At 33.2% G+C, this 22,480-nt stretch overlaps 1 protein-coding gene across 7 annotated transcripts in view; it reads left to right on the plus strand.

Moving 5' to 3' along the window:
* Nucleotides 1–22,480, plus strand: part of LOC125070144 (dual 3',5'-cyclic-AMP and -GMP phosphodiesterase 11) — a 230,927-nt gene that overhangs the window by 121,482 nt on the left and 86,965 nt on the right. For 6 of the 7 annotated variants that reach the window (XM_047679862.1, XM_047679861.1, XM_047679857.1 and 3 more), the window contains 2 exons: nt 11,335–11,476; nt 21,457–21,573. In XM_047679862.1, coding sequence (XP_047535818.1) covers nt 11,385–11,476; nt 21,457–21,573 — 209 coding nt within the window. In that variant the 5' untranslated portion in view covers nt 11,335–11,384. The remainder of the gene's footprint in view (nt 1–11,334; nt 11,477–21,456; nt 21,574–22,480) is intronic. The other variant, XM_047679864.1, reaches the window with a different exon arrangement.

Raw genomic sequence — 22,480 nt, forward strand, 5'->3', positions numbered from 1 at the left:
GTCTCAATAAAAAATTTAAATATACATTAAATATTATAACAATGTCATCTTTTTGTCTGCTTTGAGTAGATATAACTGTATGAATTTTCATTTTAGCTTTCATGTTTAACAAATTTATAATATTATATTCATCTAGCATTACATGGGAAAATAAAGTCAAAGCTAGGAAGATTTGGTACCAAATTATGTTCATACATAATATGTATGTGCTCGTATATGCATCCATAGTCTGCATTATATAATTTGTAATCAGTTAAGCACGAATCAACGTAAACGTTCAATAAGTATATATGTATAAATAAAATATTATATATATATATATATATGTCGGAGAAACACTTTTCTCAACGACATCATCTATAGTGGTTGAGGACTTGGTGGGCGTCATGAGGGTAAAGTGCGAACACAAAACACGTCGATTATAGTTTTCACAATATTTAATTTAGTTTCAGCACGTTTAAATCACACAAAATCAAAGTTACACACTCAAACCATAATTAATAATAAGACCGAGCAGTGAGTTCAAAGCGCCACTTCTTAACACCACCAATAAACCAACTTCAAGGACCCAACTCGATCCATTCCCAATTTACAACTCCGCTTGTGACAACCGTCAAACTGCCTTATATAAAGATGACGCCTCGACCTCACTCAAGCCACGTGCTCTGCTCTGATTGGTCGTTGCTTAAATTACGATAATAATGTTATTTAATCCGTGAAAAACGTAACTTATAAAGTAAAATCAAATTAAAAGTTATTAGAACCTTTTACAATTTCAATAAACATTAAACATTGCACACTATGCGTTAAACAGTAATTCAGTTGACAATGGCTACTTAATAACTTCCTACTTTAAATATAATCACAAATCCGTTATTAGAAACATGTTTTAGGCTTTACAACAATGTAAGAATTCGTATTAAATTATATTAAGATTTCTAAAATGTGTTTAGATGATAAAGAGACAATTTTATGCAGTATCGTACAATTAACAAGCAACTCCATCAATGGCTTCCTCCGACACGGCCGTCCTGACATATCACACGCCCTCGTGTGATGTTGAAGGCCGGGCATCATCATTATCTGAAATAAGATATTTTGGTGTAGTTCGGCCACTCCTGACTAAGAAAATATCAAAACCTTAATAACCTCAGTGCTACACATTACTTAAAGTGCGTAGTTTAATCACACTATTAATTAATAATAACAATAACATCCATATGGCCACCTCGCCTTTTGAAAAAACTTATTTCTTTCAACGGCCACCTCGCCTTTATCTCTACTGGTTTACCTTCAATGGCCACCTCGCCCTTAACTAGTTTCACTCTCAATGGCCACCACGCCTTTATCTCTACTAGTTTACCTTCAATGGCCACCTCGCCCTTAACTAGTTTCACTCTCAATGGCCACCACGCCTCTAACAAAACTATGCCAAACTTTAACCATCCACTTAGTACTAAAATACCTTAGATAAAATTACTACGCTTTATCACACGATAGTACACTTATAATCAGTCATCTGAGAGACACGGATCCAGTTCGATTGGGACATAAGAATGGGGAAGTGGACGTAAGCGGTCTCTCGCGTATTTGCAAGTGCGATTGTAACTTAAGCTTTTGAGATGATACCTGTCACCGTCCAGTATTTCAAATACCTCAAAGGGTCTACTAAATTAATTTCTAGTTCACCTGTCTTTATTCTACTGGTAGACGTACCTTCGACAAACAAGTCTTTAAAAATATTTAGGATGTCTAATAACTTTGGTTTAAGATCATCCGGCATATCGGTATCTACGTTACGAAAATCAACCACCGCACCACCCACGTTACAAATGTTGACTTGAGAGGGTTTCTCAACAATAGTAAGTTTATCGCTTGTTATATGTACTGATAACCCTAAAGCCAACAGATCGCGTCCGATCAAAGCGTCGTTATTTAGACAATCATCAGGCACAATGTGAAATAAAATTTCTACGTCATGACCACTAAGAGTGACTCCACATAAGATCTGCGAGTCGCATATTACGCTAGATTTTCCTACACCGGTCAAGGTAACAATTGCATGTTGTAATACACCGACAAGCTTGCGAGAGACGCTCTCTTTAATTAAGGAATAATCAGCATTGGAATCGAAACAAAATGAAAACTGCTCACCAAATTGCGTAATTATCCCGATGACAGGTTTCATACCACACACGTCCACCCGCTTCACAACGCTGGGTGCAGTGGCGTGCTGTGTGCTGGTGGCACCACTCTTGTAGCAATTCACAGTGGCACGCGTAGCAACAGCTGTGTTGCGGTTTACCAGAAAGCATCCTACATAACGTTGCTCCACATATTTCGAACACATCGGACCGAGAAAGAAAAAAAATGTTTAAATTAAAAGAAACAATCTGAGAAAACCACATTGCAGCTGAGCCTCTTATGGCCTTACTAAGTATAAGAATTATTTTACTTCCCTGTATACCACGATCTGATAAACAGATGTCTGCCGTTGCCAGCCAGGCCTGTGCGTCAGTGTCTTCGTCTTCTGGTTGAAATTTAGGCAGCGTAATGCTTCTATCCTCGATATTCGGTGGGTTAGTTAGCGCCTCCACGAGTAGCCGCATGCTGGTTTGCTGCGCCTCAAATAATGCGCGCCATCCGTCTTCTGCTGGTGTCCGTAGATCTCCATTTTGTGCCGGCACCGATCCCACTTCTGATGTCGGAGAAACACTTTTCTCAACGACATCATCTATAGTGGTTGAGGACTTGGTGGGCGTCATGAGGGTAAAGTGCGAACACAAAACACGTCGATTATAGTTTTCACAATATTTAATTTAGTTTCAGCACGTTTAAATCACACAAAATCAAAGTTACACACTCAAACCATAATTAATAATAAGACCGAGCAGTGAGTTCAAAGCGCCACTTCTTAACACCACCAATAAACCAACTTCAAGGACCCAACTCGATCCATTCCCAATTTACAACTCCGCTTGTGACAACCGTCAAACTGCCTTATATAAAGATGACGCCTCGACCTCACTCAAGCCACGTGCTCTGCTCTGATTGGTCGTTGCTTAAATTACGATAATAATGTTATTTAATCCGTGAAAAACGTAACTTATAAAGTAAAATCAAATTAAAAGTTATTAGAACCTTTTACAATTTCAATAAACATTAAACATTGCACACTATGCGTTAAACAGTAATTCAGTTGACAATGGCTACTTAATAACTTCCTACTTTAAATATAATCACAAATCCGTTATTAGAAACATGTTTTAGGCTTTACAACAATGTAAGAATTCGTATTAAATTATATTAAGATTTCTAAAATGTGTTTAGATGATAAAGAGACAATTTTATGCAGTATCGTACAATTAACAAGCAACTCCATCAATGGCTTCCTCCGACATATATATATATATATATATATATATATATATATATATATATAATATTTAACTAAAAACTTTCCTTTCAAAGGATATTAAATATGTAAACAAATCTAGTAAGTCGCTTTTAAATTATTTCTAATTGTTATATCTTTTTATATATTTGAAAGTGAAAGTGACTTTTCGGTCAGACGAGCCCTTAAATAGAGACAGCGGAGCACCCAACGCAGGGCACTCTCCAGCTAGTTGGATCTATAATATGATAGAGGTGGCAAGATCCAACAGGATGTGAATTCTTGTCCATCAGTATTGGATAAGAATAGCTACTGCGATAAGTAGTAATAGAAGTACAGTTTTATTCTGCGAGTATCATATGTTACCCTGACATTTTGTTTTATTTGCAAGTTACATATATGTTATTGTAGACAGAGAACCTGAAAAAACACAATTCATATAAATTGCACTGTGATTTATATGATATTGGTGTCACGTATAATATCGCTAAACAAGTCGATGTAGAGGTTAAGTGGGGTTACATTTCCTTCCTTCCTTCCTAATACATGATATCGGAAATAATCAGATTCCTGATATAATACGATTCACTAAACTAAAATGTACTGAAACTTCACAGAGAATAAGTCGAAGTTCTATTCTCTTAATTAAAATTCAAATGTAAGGACATCGAGATGTTATTGAAATTGTTTTTCGATTCGAATAAAATTTTGCTCCAAATAAAAGTAGTTGTAAAAGTTGAAAGTATAAAATCTCGCCAAGATTATAACGTGGAAGTTTCGAAGTTTCAGCATGCGAGAGGAATGGGGGAATTAATCTAAGTATGCAAATAGCTGGGTTTACTGAACTCTGCGGTTTCGATGTCTGACTCCGTAAATTCTGTGTTCAGCATTGTGTTATTCCAGAGACAGTTTACTATGTGCCTTATATATTTTCACATTAAATTGATAGTGTTATTGTCTCCCGTAGTGTGATCACTTTGATTTGTTATCCTTAAGTTTAAAATTTCTAATGTAACGTCGCTTTTGATATGATTTCATGACAACTGGAATTGATATTGTACTGAATTAGTTGTATTAATATTTATCATTCATAAAACAAGCTATAGTAAAACCATCTAACGACGTGCCTCTCGTACATTATATATCGAAGCGATTGATTGAAAGGTATAGAGGTGATGTACAATCGAGTTCGTGTTAAACAATTTTCCATGATTTCCAATTATGACGTTTATAATATTCATGGTAATCTGTCCAAAGGTATTATCAAATTCATCTCGAACATATTTTTCATGTACAAGATTATACAGTTTGCCGTGTCAATAAACTTTTAAAAGACAATACAGTAATATTATTGGAATTTCGTATTGTAAAATCGGTAATGCTTAAACAAAGTCAAATAAATAAATTACATGGTTGTAATGTCGTTACAGAAAATATTGGTGTAAACTCTATGTCATATAAAAAATATTATTAACAAGACTTAGCTCGGCTATATTACTGATTCTATCAAACTAAACTTAAACCGTATTCGCAGCTCACGCAACGAAAGCTCTCAAAATAAATATTTTTTTTCATGTTTTTGAACCATTTTTCATTGATGCTCTGCTCTTATTAGTAGATTTAACCCCTAGCTTCCGCGATAAATGGGCTATCTAACCCTTAAATATTTTTTTCATATTTATTTGTTCCTGATATTAGCACGTTCAACCAAACAATTGGTATAGAAGATAGATCATTTTTCTAGAAAGCGTAAAATTGTCGTCGTTGAAATTTAACAACATTAAAAAACTTGTATTGGAACTCATAAAACAGACGAATAACTTGTTTTTATTTGTTTTAAAATAACACTCTTGTTCAACAACTTACAATTTTGTTATAAATTACATTGCAATTTTATTATAGTAAAAATGTAAAATAGATATATTGACGCTAAAATATAAAAACGTTGACTCGCTTGCTCCCAATGTTTCGTCTTGCGCGTAGATTGCAACAGAATACTGCATACAACGAAAATATTACGCTTTTATAAACATGAATAAAATTATCATATTTACATCTGTAATATGTCTGACTAAGTCCGAATGATGTGTAGTTTAGCTAAACGAATGAACCGCTCCTGCTTTACGCTGCATATATCGTAGATAAATCGCATATTAATGGCACGCGCGCGATTCCTAGTTTTTTTTTGTGGGCATTAATTGTAGCTACACTACCGGCCCATAAACTAGCTCTATAAATCCGTTGCTGGTGAAAAAGACAAATCGAAAATCATCGCCTCGTACGATATTAGTAGGGATATATTATCCAAAAAAGAAAAAAACGTTTTCTTATTCATTAATGGATCTTTATTGGTTCGGTATTTAATATACATAGTTCTGACAAAGATGAACTTTTTTAATAATGTAGGAGTCATTTTTAATTAAAACGTGATATTGTAATACGTAATATATTTTAAATATAGCAGTAATACACAAACTAAATATAAAATTATTAAATAATCGTGTTTTTTATAAATATCTTTAGAATAATTGTTGTGATAAATATAGCAAATTAAATAATGCTAATAACCTTTTTAATTACATTTCATCTTGGCTTGGTAACTTTAATAATTACTAATTGTTTTTGTATATATTCTCGTGACTAACACAAACGGTATAAACTTTCATATCATACATTCAAATTTATAATATTTATCAGATAACATTATCATATTGATGGACTCATTTGTATAAGCTTATCTAAAATAAATAACAGCTGGACAAAACCGCGTTAAGTCCTTTGAAACGAGGATTTACATAGATAATGCAATAAGGGATGAAATATATTTGCTTTGCTAAAATAAACTTGGCCAAGCTTCAATTTCAGTATTCTAGTGTATATTTAGTCTGTGGCAAATCAATATAGCGATGGATTTTATAAATACAGATGATAGTAAACTTCGTTTGGACAATTTAAAAATACGTATCGGCAACTTTTCATGATCTTCGTATTTTAATAATATATTATCGGAGGAAATTAAAAATATATAATATTTTATTCGAGCATTACGTAAAAACTACTAAACCGAATCTGACGTAGTTATTTCTTTGCGTATATTTAGTGTATCGGTCGGAGAGTGCGTATGGACTTTTTATCCCGAAAAAATTTGGAGCCGCGTATAAAACCTCCCTTTCTCTCAATTCGGTTCAGTTGGTTTGGTTGGGAAAAAGTACTTTCGCATTTATAATATTAGTATAGGAGTATAGATTATTCTTCTATGGTACAAGTAGACAGTATTATTTATATGTTATATGATTATAGTCAATCGTCTTAATTTCACAATTATAATTTCATTAAAGTAACCTAAAGAATTGTGCAAGCCGAGATGTCCCAGTGGTTAGAACGCGTGCACCTTAACCGATGATTTCGGGTTCAAACCCAGGCAAGCACCACTTAATTTCATGTGCTTAATTTGTGTTTATAATTCATCTCGTGCACGGCGGTGAAGGAAAACATCGTGAGTAAACCGGCATGTGTCTAATTTCAACGAAATTCTGCCACACGTGTATTACGCCAACCCGCATTAGAGCAACGTGGTAATATGCTCCAAACCTTCTCAAAGGGAGAGGAGGCCTTAGCCCGCAGTGGGAAATTTACAGGTTGCTAATGTGAAGAATTGTTGTTAAAGTATCGAAATTTTATGAGATTTATTTATTATAAAGTCAATGTTTCGTTTACATTTTATGACGGCTTAAGATGTTACTACGGACGGATACAGTAACTATTGCTTTTATAATATTAGTATAAATTTTTACCATCATTAATCAAAATATACTCGACCAGGTACATATTAAATCGAAACTAAAACAACTCAATGTTCTGAAATTTGTTTAATCCTTTAATGTCGGTTATCGTACGTCGCACGCATACGCCCGTAATAAAGTTTCTGAGTTTGCACAAAGCTCTCAGGAGATGAGGGTCACAGTAGTTAGCATTTACACGAGAGGCTCGGAAGTCAGCCCAACTACCCTGTATGCTCCAGACACGAGGGCTTGACAGACAATTACGATTTGCTTTTGGAAAATTGTTGTAGGGGTAAAACATTTGATAGTACATTATTTAATTACTCTATATACGCCGTTACACACATATATATATTTATATTAAGGTGTATTAAGTCCGGGCTATATAATTTTCATATGTCATAGTATTAAACACACTGCACTCGTCTAGCTAACGTACGTTTTAGCTGCAAAGTTCACATACTGCTTATAGGCTGTTTCAATATTTATCAAGAGGTCATAGAAGTTTTACTTTAAATACCTTGTTTTAGAAAGGAAAATTACGTAACGTGATACATTAACATAATTCGGGATTTAATGTATATTTCCGTACAGCTCTGTAAATTATTATAACATATGATACATAAATGTTGGCTTCTGAAAGATTGTATTTCAAGATGTTTTGAAATACATCATAATATATGTTAGCTTTATAGCTGTTGTTTATGAAATCCTATAAAATTGTTTTTAACCAAGATGACTACACAAAATTAATCTAATTTTATAAAACCGACACGATACTAAAATCCTTGGAATTAACTATTTTAAAACACTTGTATTATGTCTGTCAATGACCTTGTGTTGAACTAATTATTATAAAGGCGAAAGTTTGTAAGGATGTTTGTTACTCATTCACGCAAAAACTTCCGAATGGATTTAAATGAAACTGTACGATTACATACATAGTTTATACATTAGAATAACACTTAGGCTTATATTAGAAAGATATTGTGTAAATAATACCGGACAACCAACCCCTAAAACGCGAGACAAGCCGCTGGCAAAATCTAGTAAATCATAATGAAAAAAATGCAATTAAAATTTAAGATAATCTATAGACTACGACTACTTGATATATTATATACGCTAGATTCAAATGTGAAAACGAGTCTTCGTAGCAGAAAACCGAGGTGTTGTAAGTTTTTTTATAACGTCAGCAGAGATCTCGTATTGTTTCCAATGCGTGCCACGATTTTGTAGTCTAGCTTGTTGATGTAGATTAAAAATTTGCTCGTGAACAGCTTAATCGAAAATGCCACGACCACGGCAAACCAATAAGGATCTTTTACAAAGACAGCTCGTAGTTGATAATATGTAATTATATTTACGCTTTTTTTTGTTTTGTTTTCGATTCGATTACAGCATAAAATTATTGAAGGTTTGATGGTTAACGGTACGTTGAAACTTTTTTAGTCACACGGGATAGCTGTAACTAAGATTTTGAAGTCTTTTTTACTATGTCGAATCGAAATATCTTTCGTTTTATTCTTCAATACGATGTTCCTAAAATATATGCCATCTACTGTTACTGAGAACAATGTATTTTGTTTTACATGCCCCTGCCATCGTTTATCTCAAACGCGCCTTTGTAAACACATTACTGGAAGATGTCTAATACTTATCAATGTAAACAAATCGTATCCTATTTATACATTGTTGTTATCACGACAAAATATAAAACAACGTGTCTCAAGAGCCTCATTCTATTCGGACGATAAACTAGATAGAACTAGAGTAAGATCTTATTATAGTCTTTTTGTGTTAACTGATTTGGTTTCATAAAGAGTGTTTACACGCTGTTCTCGAGTTTTCCACGGTCGAACTAACTTTGCGTCGTATGGAATATTAATATAATAAAACTTTAATGTAGAAAGTAAAAACCTGCAAAAGTCTCGTTACTGCGAAAATGCATCCTTCTTCAGCATTGCTATTAAGAAAAAAGTTAAGACATTATTCCACGGTACCCTAATGTGGTTTAGTGTATCCAAACTTCGTAGATTTTTATCTGACATATGCAATTCGCTTCGATTCAAATAGATACAAATTAAGCAAGTGCAAACTCAGTGGCATTCACTCGGGTTTTAAACAGCAATATTCGGCATGTTTCAGCCATTGGGCCATCTCAGATATGTATGTATATATAACTAGTGAGGGGAAGAGGTCAGGTGTTAGTGCTTTTAAACTATATGCTCAATTGAGTAGGTGAGATATAAAAGCGTAACAAACAAATAAAAAGAACACACACTAACATTTCCAATATTACTTATACCAAAGATAAATAAATTTACAATTGTTGCTTTAAAACATATTGAATTTTATTCGCTTGTTTTATGAAACCGCAAGAGATGTCGAGCGAAATGCACGACAGACATTTAAAACGAGTAAAACTACACTTATTTTGATCTTAGCTTATCTTATAAAAAAACTCTTTGAATTAACATCGTTGGAATATTTAAAATTTTATCTATAGTGTTTATTTGCATGCGATGGCTCGTGTCAATTTCAATTAGGCGAAAGCAAACGTGCCTTGCTAGTTTAATTGCCAGCTATGAGATCGCATACGATCTGGCGATAACCATCAGAGCGTGTCTATTGCAATTAAGACATATTACAGAGTATGGCGTTCGTAGTCGGTTTAATCGGTTTGTTGACTGGTTAGCAGATGCTTCTGTTTATTGCGAATATAACTCGATTGAATTGACTTTTAAATATCGAGTCTATGCATGCAACATGTTATTAGGCCATGATATATCTGAAAATATCTTCTTATTATTATGGTTAATATATAGTTTTATTAACATTTCGAAGGTAAATCAAATTGCTATGTATTTGTTGCTGTGGTAATCTATGTTTGCGCGTATCTCGAAAACTATGATACTTTTACTAGATTCGATGCTTCACTGTAATAATGTTAGGAGGCTTAGGGAATTTCTACAGAAACATTAATGTAAATAACTGTCTTTTGTCCGCCATTACTCACTCATGTGATATATTATAATAAACTGGTTATTGGTTTTTATTCAGGAACGTAATTGCTTTCCTAAGCTTGAGACATAATAATATTTCCGTGTCCAATTTCACGTCAACGATTATTATTTAAAGTTATTATTGGCGGAAAATTATATCCATAATAGTGATCATATTGTGACACAACCACAAGTGCCCTCTCCCATTAATCATTCATCAATCTCCCCTCAATCATTTCCTTACTGTCATAATCCAATGACAATCTAACATGGCTGGGCAGAGTTTAGCCAAAGGACCAAAGGCTTAACATGCTTCTGATATACTGAGAATTTCTTTATAAGAAAATCGAATAACTTTTTAAGGACTAACCCTGAGGTTTGAATCTAGGCTATCGAGATCTGCAGCCTTATGAGCTAGTAACTAAACCAACGAAGCAGTCAAATATACCATTATATGAAAGCAATATAACACTGTATACTTTATATGAGCAAAAATAAACATAGTACACTTTATTTTCAGCTATGAGGTATGTGAATATGTGAATACAGAGGTGTATTCTGTTAAGTTTAAGTATTAATTCACTTCTTTCCTTTCTTACGAATTAAGAATTCGTTCAAAGACATACATACCGCTTTTCTCGCGATGTTTTCGAATCGAGACGTATTGCAAACATAAAAATAAGATTTGACAACGTCAGAGTGACATTTGGCTTAGCCAAAAAACGAGTGTCTGTAGAATAAGCTACTATTTTGAGAAAATAATAATGATTCCTAATTTGCGATAAGATTATTAATAAATAAAAGTTATAATTGTCAAATTATCAAATATATATATATATATATATATGGCGATGTCAGTACTTATAACTTGTTTATGGAAAACTAATGTACGAATTATTCATAAACAATTAAACATTGACATTTATGTGACAGGAGAATTGTCAAACTAACCTACATAAATTAAGATCCAAAATAAATGGATTTATTTTTTTGTCGTTGCTTTAAATGGTGGAGTAAACGGTCGAGTGTGTTTTATTTATTTTATTCCGTTTTGTATTGAACCTATTATTAAGGAATTTTCATACAACGTTTAATATGTGAAGCCACAAGTCGCTACTTACCAGTGTTCTAAAATCTTTCTCTATTGTTCCAGGTCTACAGCTGCGGAGCATAGAAGAGCCGCCAGGAGGCGCGGGCGGCGGCATGCCCGCGCCTACCTGTTACGACGCAGAATGTGCCCGCACAGAAGCCTGGCTCGACGAGAATCAGGAGTTTGTACACGACTATTTCTTAAGGTTGGTACCAATATATATATATTATAATATCGGTAGGCGGACAGACAAATGGACCACCCGATGGCAAATAGTCATCACCAGCCTGTGCCTGACATCGCCAACGCGCCACCTACCTCGGGGAAATAAGATGTTACGTCCTTTGTGTCTGTAGTTTCACTAACTTACTCATTTCTCAAACAGGAAAACATTGCTGTTTGGCATTGTAGTGTAGTGTAGTTGTAGCGTGGCTAGGCCACCCGTCCACCAAGTGCGCATATATATTATTTCACAGTCAATGATTTTGATTTGAACTTTGGATTTTTTATTAAATGCACGAGACAAATGCACGCCTTGTACTTGTATCATGACGCATGTGTCCATTCTTTGACATGTTAGATTTACCCGAAAGAAATGGATCACGGATCACGTGCTAGTATTATCGTATCACTAGATATTTTCTTTTATAAGACATGATAGAGTATTCGACATTTTCCGTGATATCAGGGCATCCCTAAAGAATTTTCGAAATCGGTATTCTTATTTCCCAACGACATATGTATTATGACTTGTATATAGTATTTCAGATTTCAGTTTGAGTGCACATTTGTCCTACCCTTAATTTATTTATAGAGGTTGCCGGAAAGAGATCACTGTAAGAGATAAAATCGCTTTTACCTACCTCTTGTAGCCTTTACGGGCAGCAGAAAAACTTTTATTTATAATAGACTTCCTACAATCTTTAGACTTAATCCACTTTAAATCGCACGACGATCTTTACACAAATTTATTTAAATATTTACTATAAAATTGTACGTTTTTATAATTTCACTAAAATTATTTGTATTTATATTTTATATATATCTGTACTTGTCAGAAAGCGAAGCCTTCGACACCGTTTTTACGGATTTAATGTCAAGTTTGTTTTTTTTTTTAATTCAAAAATGCTGCAAATATGTGAAATGTGTTTTTATTTCATATATTTTAACACGAGTGGAAATGAGCGACGTATTACCATTCATGAATATTTTTCACAAAATATGTTCAAGAAACTAAAATAAAAATCAGAAACGACATTTCTCTAACGAAAGAATTATACGACGAACGTGATTTTATCTTCGATCATAAAAAAAATCAGCTTTATTTATATTAGCCAACATGACTCAGTAAATAGAACACGTGAATTCTTACCTAAAGTAGTGCATTCAATTCTGGAAAAACCCCAATTTTTTACACGTTCAATATGTGTATACTTCATCTAGAGTGGAGGTGTAGGATTACATCTCGGAAAATATCGGACTCATTTAAAAACTAACAATGAAATATTATATCATAGTGAAATTATTTCTAAGTTTTTTTTATAAGCTAAGACTACTTAATTTACTTTTTTGTATTGAAATTCGAAAACGTAATATTTTTTAAATATTCGAAACGTAGCGACGTGGTAGAACTCTTTTATAGTAGCTTTTATTTAACTTGTTAAATTCCGATTCAAAATCCTTTATTTAATATGGAAGCTACCACCAGTCCGGAAAAGAAAATACCCTGACTTGACAAGAGCCGGAGAAAGAAATTCAACGTGCTTTTTTTGTTTATAAGCTCAGTAAGACTCCTTAGTACTTAGTAACCTTTACGTCTTCCTCTAGATACATACCTACAGAATTTTCGCAAGATAAGATGTTAAATTGAAACTAATTCAACTGTCTCTGTTATTATATAAAGTACAACAACGCTCATTAACCGTTTACATTTTTAATTAAGCAGCTTACATTCCAAAGAAAATTTTGTTAAAAATAACGTGATTATTTATTTTCTTTTCTATCATTTATAGTTTTGTGTGTTGATTAATATTAAAGGCGTATTTACAATTATGATTATCGTTACATAATTATATGCAAAATATGTTATTTTCTGATGAAAAGTCTAAAAATCTACGTTCTGCATTGAAAACTGAATTACAAATTCATTGCTATTCGTTTTTATTCCTTGAATAGGATCTCGTAGCGCGTATTTAGAACGATCGTGCATATATAAAAGATGAGTATAATGCCTTTTATCGATCATAATGAGATTCTCGGAAAATTCACTGACTTAATATTTTAAACAATTCTGTAAACACCGTAACTTTTTTACCAACGATTTTTTTTTTGTAATATTTAACGAAGAGAAAAGTTCCATCCACTCACCAAAAAAGTGCATGTAACTTACATACAACAATGATTTACTTTGGGATACCTAGAAGGATTAGATTGGATACAAAGAACCAAATCCCTTGAACACTGCATCTAATACCTTTTTTTATGTGGTCAAACCCTATTACATCACTTTAGTTCAAGATAGAACCATTAAGTTTTTCTAGCGTCCGCTACTACGAGTATGATTAAGATGTTCAAAAACGTATTACTTGGTTTTAAAAGATATAGGTCATATAGGTTTTTATATCTACATACATTTCAACTGTACATATATATAATATACTGTTATAAATAGAACAGTATTGTGCTGCTGGATGGGTGTATGAAGATATAATTATTTACTATGTGATTACATATATTAACAATAAATCACCTAATACTATATAAGATTATTTAATTATACAAAATTCATTGGAATTAATATTATTCGTAATTATTTCGAACGGCTTGGCTATATAAAATCTATCAGGAAAAAACCGGGAGCTATTGTAGTATATATATATTATGGAGTTATTATCCGTATACATAGTTGTTTTTGATTAAATTTTCGTTCGTTGAACCGCGTCAAGCGGCAATTCTATTTGCTCTTCATTCAAAGGAACGTGATTGACATTTAATTTAATGTATTATTACCCGTCATACTGTTTATAAAGATTTATTTCATAAATAATTTACTGTTGGTTTTGTATTAGTTGTTATTTTACTTCATCTTCTTTTACTATATGTGTGGGTCGAATCTTACGATTGCATTTTAAAAGTTTCAAACTTTGTGCTCGTAGTGTTTTATTTTTAGCATTTTTTTAGTTTTAATTTTTTATTTTAGTCATTTAAATGTCCCACTGCTGGGATAAAGGTCTCCTCTCCTTTGAGGAGAAGGTTTGGAGCATATTCCACCACGCTGCTCCAATGCGGGTTGGCGGAATACACATGTGGCAGGATTTCGTTGAAATTAGACACATGCAGGTTTCCTCACGACATTTTCCTTCACCGCCGAGCACGAGATGAATTATAAACACAAATTAAGCACATGAAATTTCAGTGGTGCCTGCCTGGATTTGAACCCGAAATCATCGGTTAAGATGCACGCGTTCTAACCACTGGGCCATCTCGACTCAGTGTTTTATATATATTTTTATTTTTTTACTTTTTCTTCATGCGTAAATTCCAAACATATAATATATATTTTCGATTTCTGCAAATATGGATTTACTCAGATGTACGTTAGAAAATTTTCTGGAAGAATATTTTGATTTTATAATAAATAGATTTAAAGTCGTCTCTTTAATTAATGGTAACTGATCACCACGGTTCACACACATTGGCACGTAAGAAATTCTTATTATTCTACACATCACCATTGCGCGACCAACTTTAGAAAATAAGATGTTATGTCAATTGGTTCTGTAGTCACTCAACCCTCAAACCGAAACGCAAAATTACTAAGCATTACATACACGTAGACGTATCTACACAAAACCATACTCCTAAGTAGAAGTTATAATACTGTATTGTCCTCCAATGAATTTTATTCCATTGATGACTAAGCTAAGATAATTCACTAAAACATGTGAGAACTATAATATACTAGTATTTGTAACATATATCTTGTTTCTTAAGTTTCTTTTGAGACGTTGAGGTGTTTGTTTGTCCCTCGACGCTTATTAACGTCACAAATTCGCTTTGGCTCCAGCAGCGCCATTCTGTAAGGATTCACTTTGTGTCTCACCAGCTGCATATAATCCGACTGCTGTAAATTACAAAGTCTGTAATCTCGAAACACATTGCTTACACAATTACACTCGTAAAATAAATTGTTGCACGATTCTCCGAATCAGTTTTCACTATGATTGATACAACGTAAATTACTAATGACAGCAGCCGTGTTATTCTGTAAGAATTCTCTTCGTTTGTCAAGTGTAAATTTAGAAAATTTACGTCTTTTTTATTGCATGTATCCTTCAAATGCTGTAAGTATTATCGTCAAATTTGTGTATCAATTTATTTTAATTCACGATCGTGTTTTGCCGTGAATTTCGAATTTGTTCTTACAGAATAGTTGTACTGATATGTTATCTTTATAGTTAAGTCTCAATGGTCGTTTGTTCGGACTTGACCCCTTCGGTTAATATTATGAATTAATCCTACCCGATGCCGTTTGAAAACTAGCATAGTAAATATATTTTTTTTATAAATATCATACTGCTTAAATTTACTGCCTTTACAGTTTTAATTAGATTTTTTTTTATTTATATATCTTCTAGTCTTGAAAAAACATTCTGTACATAGCAATTATAAAGTACTATAACATTTTATTTTTACGATTAGTTATAGTTTTTTTTTGTCTATCTACCTGCACCGTGTTAATATTAAACTATTTGTTACGTTCTTATGTAGCTGATGTGTATTATCTTAACGAGAAATAAAGTTCTTTGAACCGAAAGATTTGAAAAAAATAATTCAGTCAGTTTTAATTCTGAATTGAATGTCGTGTTTGTCACACGGTTAATTTGAGATTCTGATTGAAGATCGATTTACGAACGAAGGAAGTCGTGGGAAAATACTTAAAATCATCGGATCCGTATCAACTTTATATTTGACGCGATCAAGATAAATTCATTTTGAAGCAGTTTAATAATTGCTTGTTTTGTTGAAAGTAGAAGGATCGTATATGATTTTTTTTTACTTTATAGGATAGTCTTAAAAAAATTAATATATAATAATAGCAAATTTTTGTATACAGTTAAATAAAGTAACATAACACTTACTTTTACGTTTGAATTTGCATATGACCTTTTGTTTTGCAACAACTTCCTCTACGGCATGGCTCGGATTTCCGAGATGATGATATGATATGTCAATGCATATAGCGTCAATAGCGCTATGGTTTAAGGGCAGCGTAGCGATGTAAAAAGTCACAGGTTCGATCCAGACTCCTTGAGCTATTGTCGTCTGCACTCCTAAAGTTTTAGGCTAATTCGAGGAGTAAATATATTAATAATTCCTTAAAAGGGACACTGCTACTATTCTTTATATATTAGGTCCTTTCATATGAAATTGGCGTTTTTTACGGGAGGAATATAAAGTCACTTTTTTTGTAAATTATATTTAATTAATCAATGTATGCACCGTTGTTATCTATACACTTTTGCCATCTCATAGGTCCCATATCCCTTTAAAAATAAAACCAAGGAGGCGAGAATCAATAAACTCTTTAAAGGCGATATGGACTGCTGCATCGGAGTTGAATTTTTTTCCTTGTAAGAAGTTGTCGATTAATGACTGTTTTCAAAATTCGAATGTTCCAGCTAAATGAATCTATAAATTTGAATTTAGAATTCTTAACCAAAGAGGAGATATTTCAGATCAAAGTGATCAGTACGACAAAACGCTAATTTCATATGTAAGGACCTAATATATAGACAGTTATCATGCATTGCTCTCCTGGGATTTCATTTTATTACCAATGACAGACACACATTGTAGCCAATAATCCTGGCATACGGTGAATAATTGGTGTTTTATCATTACATAACATACATAAGCAACCCATAAATGTCCCACTGCTGGGATAAAGGCCTCCTCTCCCTTTGAGGAGAAGGTTTGGAGCATATTCCACCACGCTGCTCCAATGCGGGTTGGCGGAATACACATGTGGCTGAATTTCGTTGAAATTAGACACATGCAGGTTTCCTCACGATGTTTTCCTTCACCGCCGAGCACGAGATGAATTATAAACACAAATTAAGCACATGAAATTTCAGTGGTGCCTGCCTGGGTTTGAACCCGAAATCATCGGTTAAGATGCACGCGTTCTAACCACTGGGCCATGGGTTTTATCATTGTGCAAAACAAATTGTTGACGTCGTTGTAGAACCTCATTGTAGCAGAACAATCATTGATCTTATCGTATGTGATTGGTGTGATTTTGGAGCAGCAATTAAGCTATTAAGAATGTCACTTCGTATATCTTGCTGTTACTATTATTACAACTATATTCTTGCATTTATTATATCTCTTTTATGTTTATTAAAAAGCATAACGTTTATAAATTAAATTCCTAAACTGCCTTCCAAAATATACTTTATGATAAAGTCTCTTGCATGCAGTTTTGTATCGTCATTAATGCAACTCGAATGATTGTAAAGATACAACCGGTTTCGGTATGTAGGTGGCATTATTTCATATGACCAAGCCGATTGACCGAATTGATTTTCAGCTCTTGTTTGTTTTTGACGAGCTGTAACAACTATCCGCGTGGACGTTGATCATCGAAGTTATAATAATGTCTCTATTAATCTTCTAAGAAATCTTTTAACATACCGAACCAAATACTTTTAAAAATACAAACACACTAACAAACATTTAAAAAAATCTATAAATTTTTATACCAAAGATAGTGCAATAATTTTGTCGTACCATTTTAAGTTTTATTTTTATTATTTAATTTACCTTTTATTCAGCCATACTTGCTGTGCCTTGAGCTACAATGTTTTCTTTTAAATTATATATTTGCTCTAAAACTAAAATTAAAACCTAACACCAATTATTTATGTACTTATATATCGGCTACTGTATTGAATAAGTATCTGGCTAGTAATTAAATATAATAACGCGAAGTCAATGAATAGTATACTTTACGTTTAATTTTATAGCAGTTTTATTAGTATTAATAACTCGTGTATTCTAATATTATTAACACAAATGACAGATTCTGTGTAACTGTCTGTCTGTGGCTCTGTCACGGCCAAACTACAAAACAAGCAAGCTTGAACTCCAAAGCTCATTGGCTATTTTATAATGCTTAACATCTCACAATCAGTCCCAAACCAGAGCGAGCCGTGTGCGACAACTAGAAGGTCATAAAAGTTAAACGAACAAGTTAGTAAAGTGAAGTCTGCCTAGTAATTACCTAACTGAAATAAAATTACCAGTAATAGTCGAACTCAACGGTTAATCCTATTATGAAGACCGTCCTACGTACGCAAACAGACAGACACAATAAGGAAACAGGCTTAAATGAGCTTAGCGACGATAATAACAAGACAAGACAATCTCGTAAACTTTATAATAAATACTATTGTGACCGGTCGAAACTGCCTCCCAGCGGAACTCAACAGACTACGGTTAGTTTACAATGAAACTATTGTTCTTAGTTGTTCTGATGTGTAAATTGTGGTCGTAAAATCTTGGACGCTTTTTATTAATGCGTTTTTAAACAACCTAAGGAATAAATAATAAAAGACATAATTTTACATTATAAATGTCAAATTGAATTAAGAAAAAATTTCAAGTAAAGTTTATGGGACCTGGTGCCTATTATGGGTAATCTGCCTGGTGTAAGATTTCTTTGTTGGTAGAGCTTTGTGCAAGCTCGTCTAGATAGGTACCAAATACCCTACATTCTATCGCCAAACAGTAATACTTAGTATCGTTGTGTTCCGGTTTAAAGGGTGAGTTTGTCAGTGTAACTATAGGCACAAAGGACATAATATCTTAGCTCTCAAGATTGATGGCGCATTGGTGATGTAAGGAATGGTTAATATTTCTTACAGCTCCATGTCTATAGGCGGTGTAACTTTGTACTTCAAACGTTGGAAAAGAGTAACAACTGATTTTCTGACCTACTTTGTTATTCTTGATCGAATCTATGTTCTGAAGAGGATGTACGTTTCATACAATTCTGTATACTGACGATTCAAATGTTCTTGTAAAGATTACTTGAATAAAGTATATTTTGAATTTGATTTTAGTTTCAATATAGTGTTTCGACAGGGCTACAATCATAGTAGGTATATGTTTTTATTCAATTTGTTCTGAGTATTGTTGGTTTCGAAAACTTTTTTGGCGTACGCTTGCAAAACTATAACATATGTACAAACACTTCAAGTGAGATTTATAGATTTACAAAAAAGTTTACACAATGGTTATTCACGTATATCCATATATAAAACTAAACTATATATAAATGAGTCCTATTTTTAGTTTATATATTTTACAGCTTAATACGTCACGATATTCCACTACGAAATTATTTCCAACTCATGCAGGTTTGGCAATATATATGTTTTCATTAAGAACACGAAATTGTAAACATTCATTTTGGTCATAAACAAAACCGGCCATGCTAGCACGTAATTGAATCGGAATCGTCGATTGACATCCACGTGTGATTCAAATTATAAAAATAGATTCTAATCTTTTATACTCAAACTCAAGTTTCAAGTACGAGTAAGATTTGATAGTTTATTGTTTCGAGCGCATAAATCTTTTGTTTACAAATAGTTAAATAACAAATTTGCGCAATTTATTCATATCCTGAAAACTTTGTATAAATTGATAAAAAAATTCAACCATATTCATGTTTCATCCATAAAAGTGTATTCGGTCTTGCCTTGCTGACGCTGTGATGAAAAATATGCTAATATATTATATTGCTTCCTCTGGTACTTTCTTGGTTCATGTTTAGTTTATTACTATGTAAAGATATTTCAAAAATCGACATCAATATACTAAACGAAATTTGATTGCTAACACTATTTCATAAAGTTTTTTGGTTACCTGACCTGACCGGGTGAACACGTGTAACAAGAACTAAATATATATATATACAGTATATATGCCGAGATACAGAAATATAAATATATATTTATATTGGCATTGTTTGGTGGACGAGCATATGGGGACCACCTGATGGTAAGTGGTCACAACCGCCCATAGACAAAGGCGCTGTAAGAAATATTAACCATTCCTTACATCACCTATGCGCCACCAACCTTGGGAACTAAGATGTTATGTCCCTTGTGCCTGTGATTACACTGGCTCACTCACCCTTCTAACCGGAACACGACAATACAGTATACTGTTATTTGGCGGTAGAATATCTGATGAGTGGGTGGTACCTACCCAGACGGGCTTGCACAAAGCCCTACCACCAAGTAAAAGACATACTTATGAATAAATAAAAATCGTAAAATAAACTATTTACTTACTCAATACTTTCGTACAAAGCGCAACCTCTCATTTTTTATTATTAAATAGCTCCCGTGAAAAGCCTGTACGGGAGTCTAGTTATGTATACAATTAAATACTCGTATTTATACTGACCGTGTTAAATTAATAATAAATTTAAATAAATATTTTGTGTCTTAATTTACATTTCTATTAATATTATAAAGTCAAAATAATGCTATTGTAGCGGGTCATTGATTCATAATGAATCTTCTAACAATTATTTCATTTCTCTGGCATCAGGACGCTTATTTAAAAATAGAGAAATATATAGTGTGATGTATATAACAAATACGGTATATTTAAGTCAATAAAAAGTACTAAAATGTAGCGAGTTTCTGCATATAATAATAATAGCGTGATTCTGTCCGTGTCAAGTTTTATGTCATGATTACTTCGCTGTTTTTCTTTATTGATAAACAATAGATGATTTATAACACATAAAAATAACAACAACATAACACACACTTTAGTCTTATTCTTCGGCTAACAACTACTTTATCTAACCAACGAGCCATGTCGGCTTCATTTAAAAAACTATATATATACTATATATATATACTATAATCAAAATCATGAAGGAACGGCTATATGAATTTCTACAACATCAATGATACGACTTGGGAACCTTCAAGAAAAGAGCGTACTCTTTCCTGAAAGGCCGGCAACGCACATGCAACCCCCCAACGCACTTGCAGATGTCCATGGGCGGTGGTAGTCACTTTCCATCAGGTGAGCCGCCTGCTCGTTTGCCACCTCTTACATAAAAAAAATAAGGCCTAATATTTTGTTTTGTTTTAGGAAGGCGACGCGACAAGTTGTGGATGCATGGTTAGTGTCGCACGCAACGCCGCCTAGCGCCGAACTCGCGTCCCCGTCTAGAGCGGGTTCCGGGTCAGGCGCTACTACACCAGTCAGGTACATAATCATATTAAAACTATTCGAATATCAAAGAAAATTGTATAAGGAATTCCATGAATGTTATATGAAAATTTTAATTAAAATTTAACTTTATATAAGCTAAGTTAGAGATGTGGAATATTAAGGAGAAAATTTTAAGAACTAACTTCAAGTGATGCTATTGTCAAGCTACGATAAAAAAGGCAAGCTTAGTTGATCCGAATTAAGTTGGTAATTGCCTATTAATAGCTCGTAACTTGTTAAGGGACCCTTCTGTTTGTGCGGCGGGCACATTCATATAATTGACTTAATCGCATTTATGAAATTGCTTTTGTTGTACATAAATTACAACATTAAATTGTTGTATGTCTATAAAGTGTGCTCATATTATCATTACTTATGGCAAAGCTTATCAGTCTCGTGGTTAGCTTCAACGGCTGCGGCTCATGAGGTTCTTGGTTCGAATTCAGAGCTGGGCTATTATATTTTATATGATTTTTGTCAACAAATTCTTAGTAGTCGGTTGCTGCTAGTATTAATGGCAGTATATTTCGTGCCTCGTTTAGCACTGAAATGCACAGTATTGCATCTAATCTCTACGTTCCGTATTATTAGGGTTCTTTGTGCACGTGCTTGCGGATTATAATATCTTCAAAAAAGGTTGGCTTGTCCCATTTTTAGAATAATAGGACTTCACATATTTCAGTCAGTTCAATTTTGCAGTAGAGTTCACTCACTTCTATAATAACAGTCTTTTGTTGAAACGACACCGTTCATCAAATACTCCTAGAACTCAATTCATAACAACAAAGTTCGTAGATCTTATAACTATTTTATTTTTTTCGTTTTTTATTATTAGAATGATAGTCTTGTACATCTATCGTTATTTATAATATGTACCTCAATCATTTCGAAGGCAGATATA

Source organism: Vanessa atalanta, chromosome 16, assembly GCF_905147765.1.
Source record: "Vanessa atalanta chromosome 16, ilVanAtal1.2, whole genome shotgun sequence".
NCBI classification, from domain to species: domain Eukaryota; kingdom Metazoa; phylum Arthropoda; class Insecta; order Lepidoptera; family Nymphalidae; genus Vanessa; species Vanessa atalanta.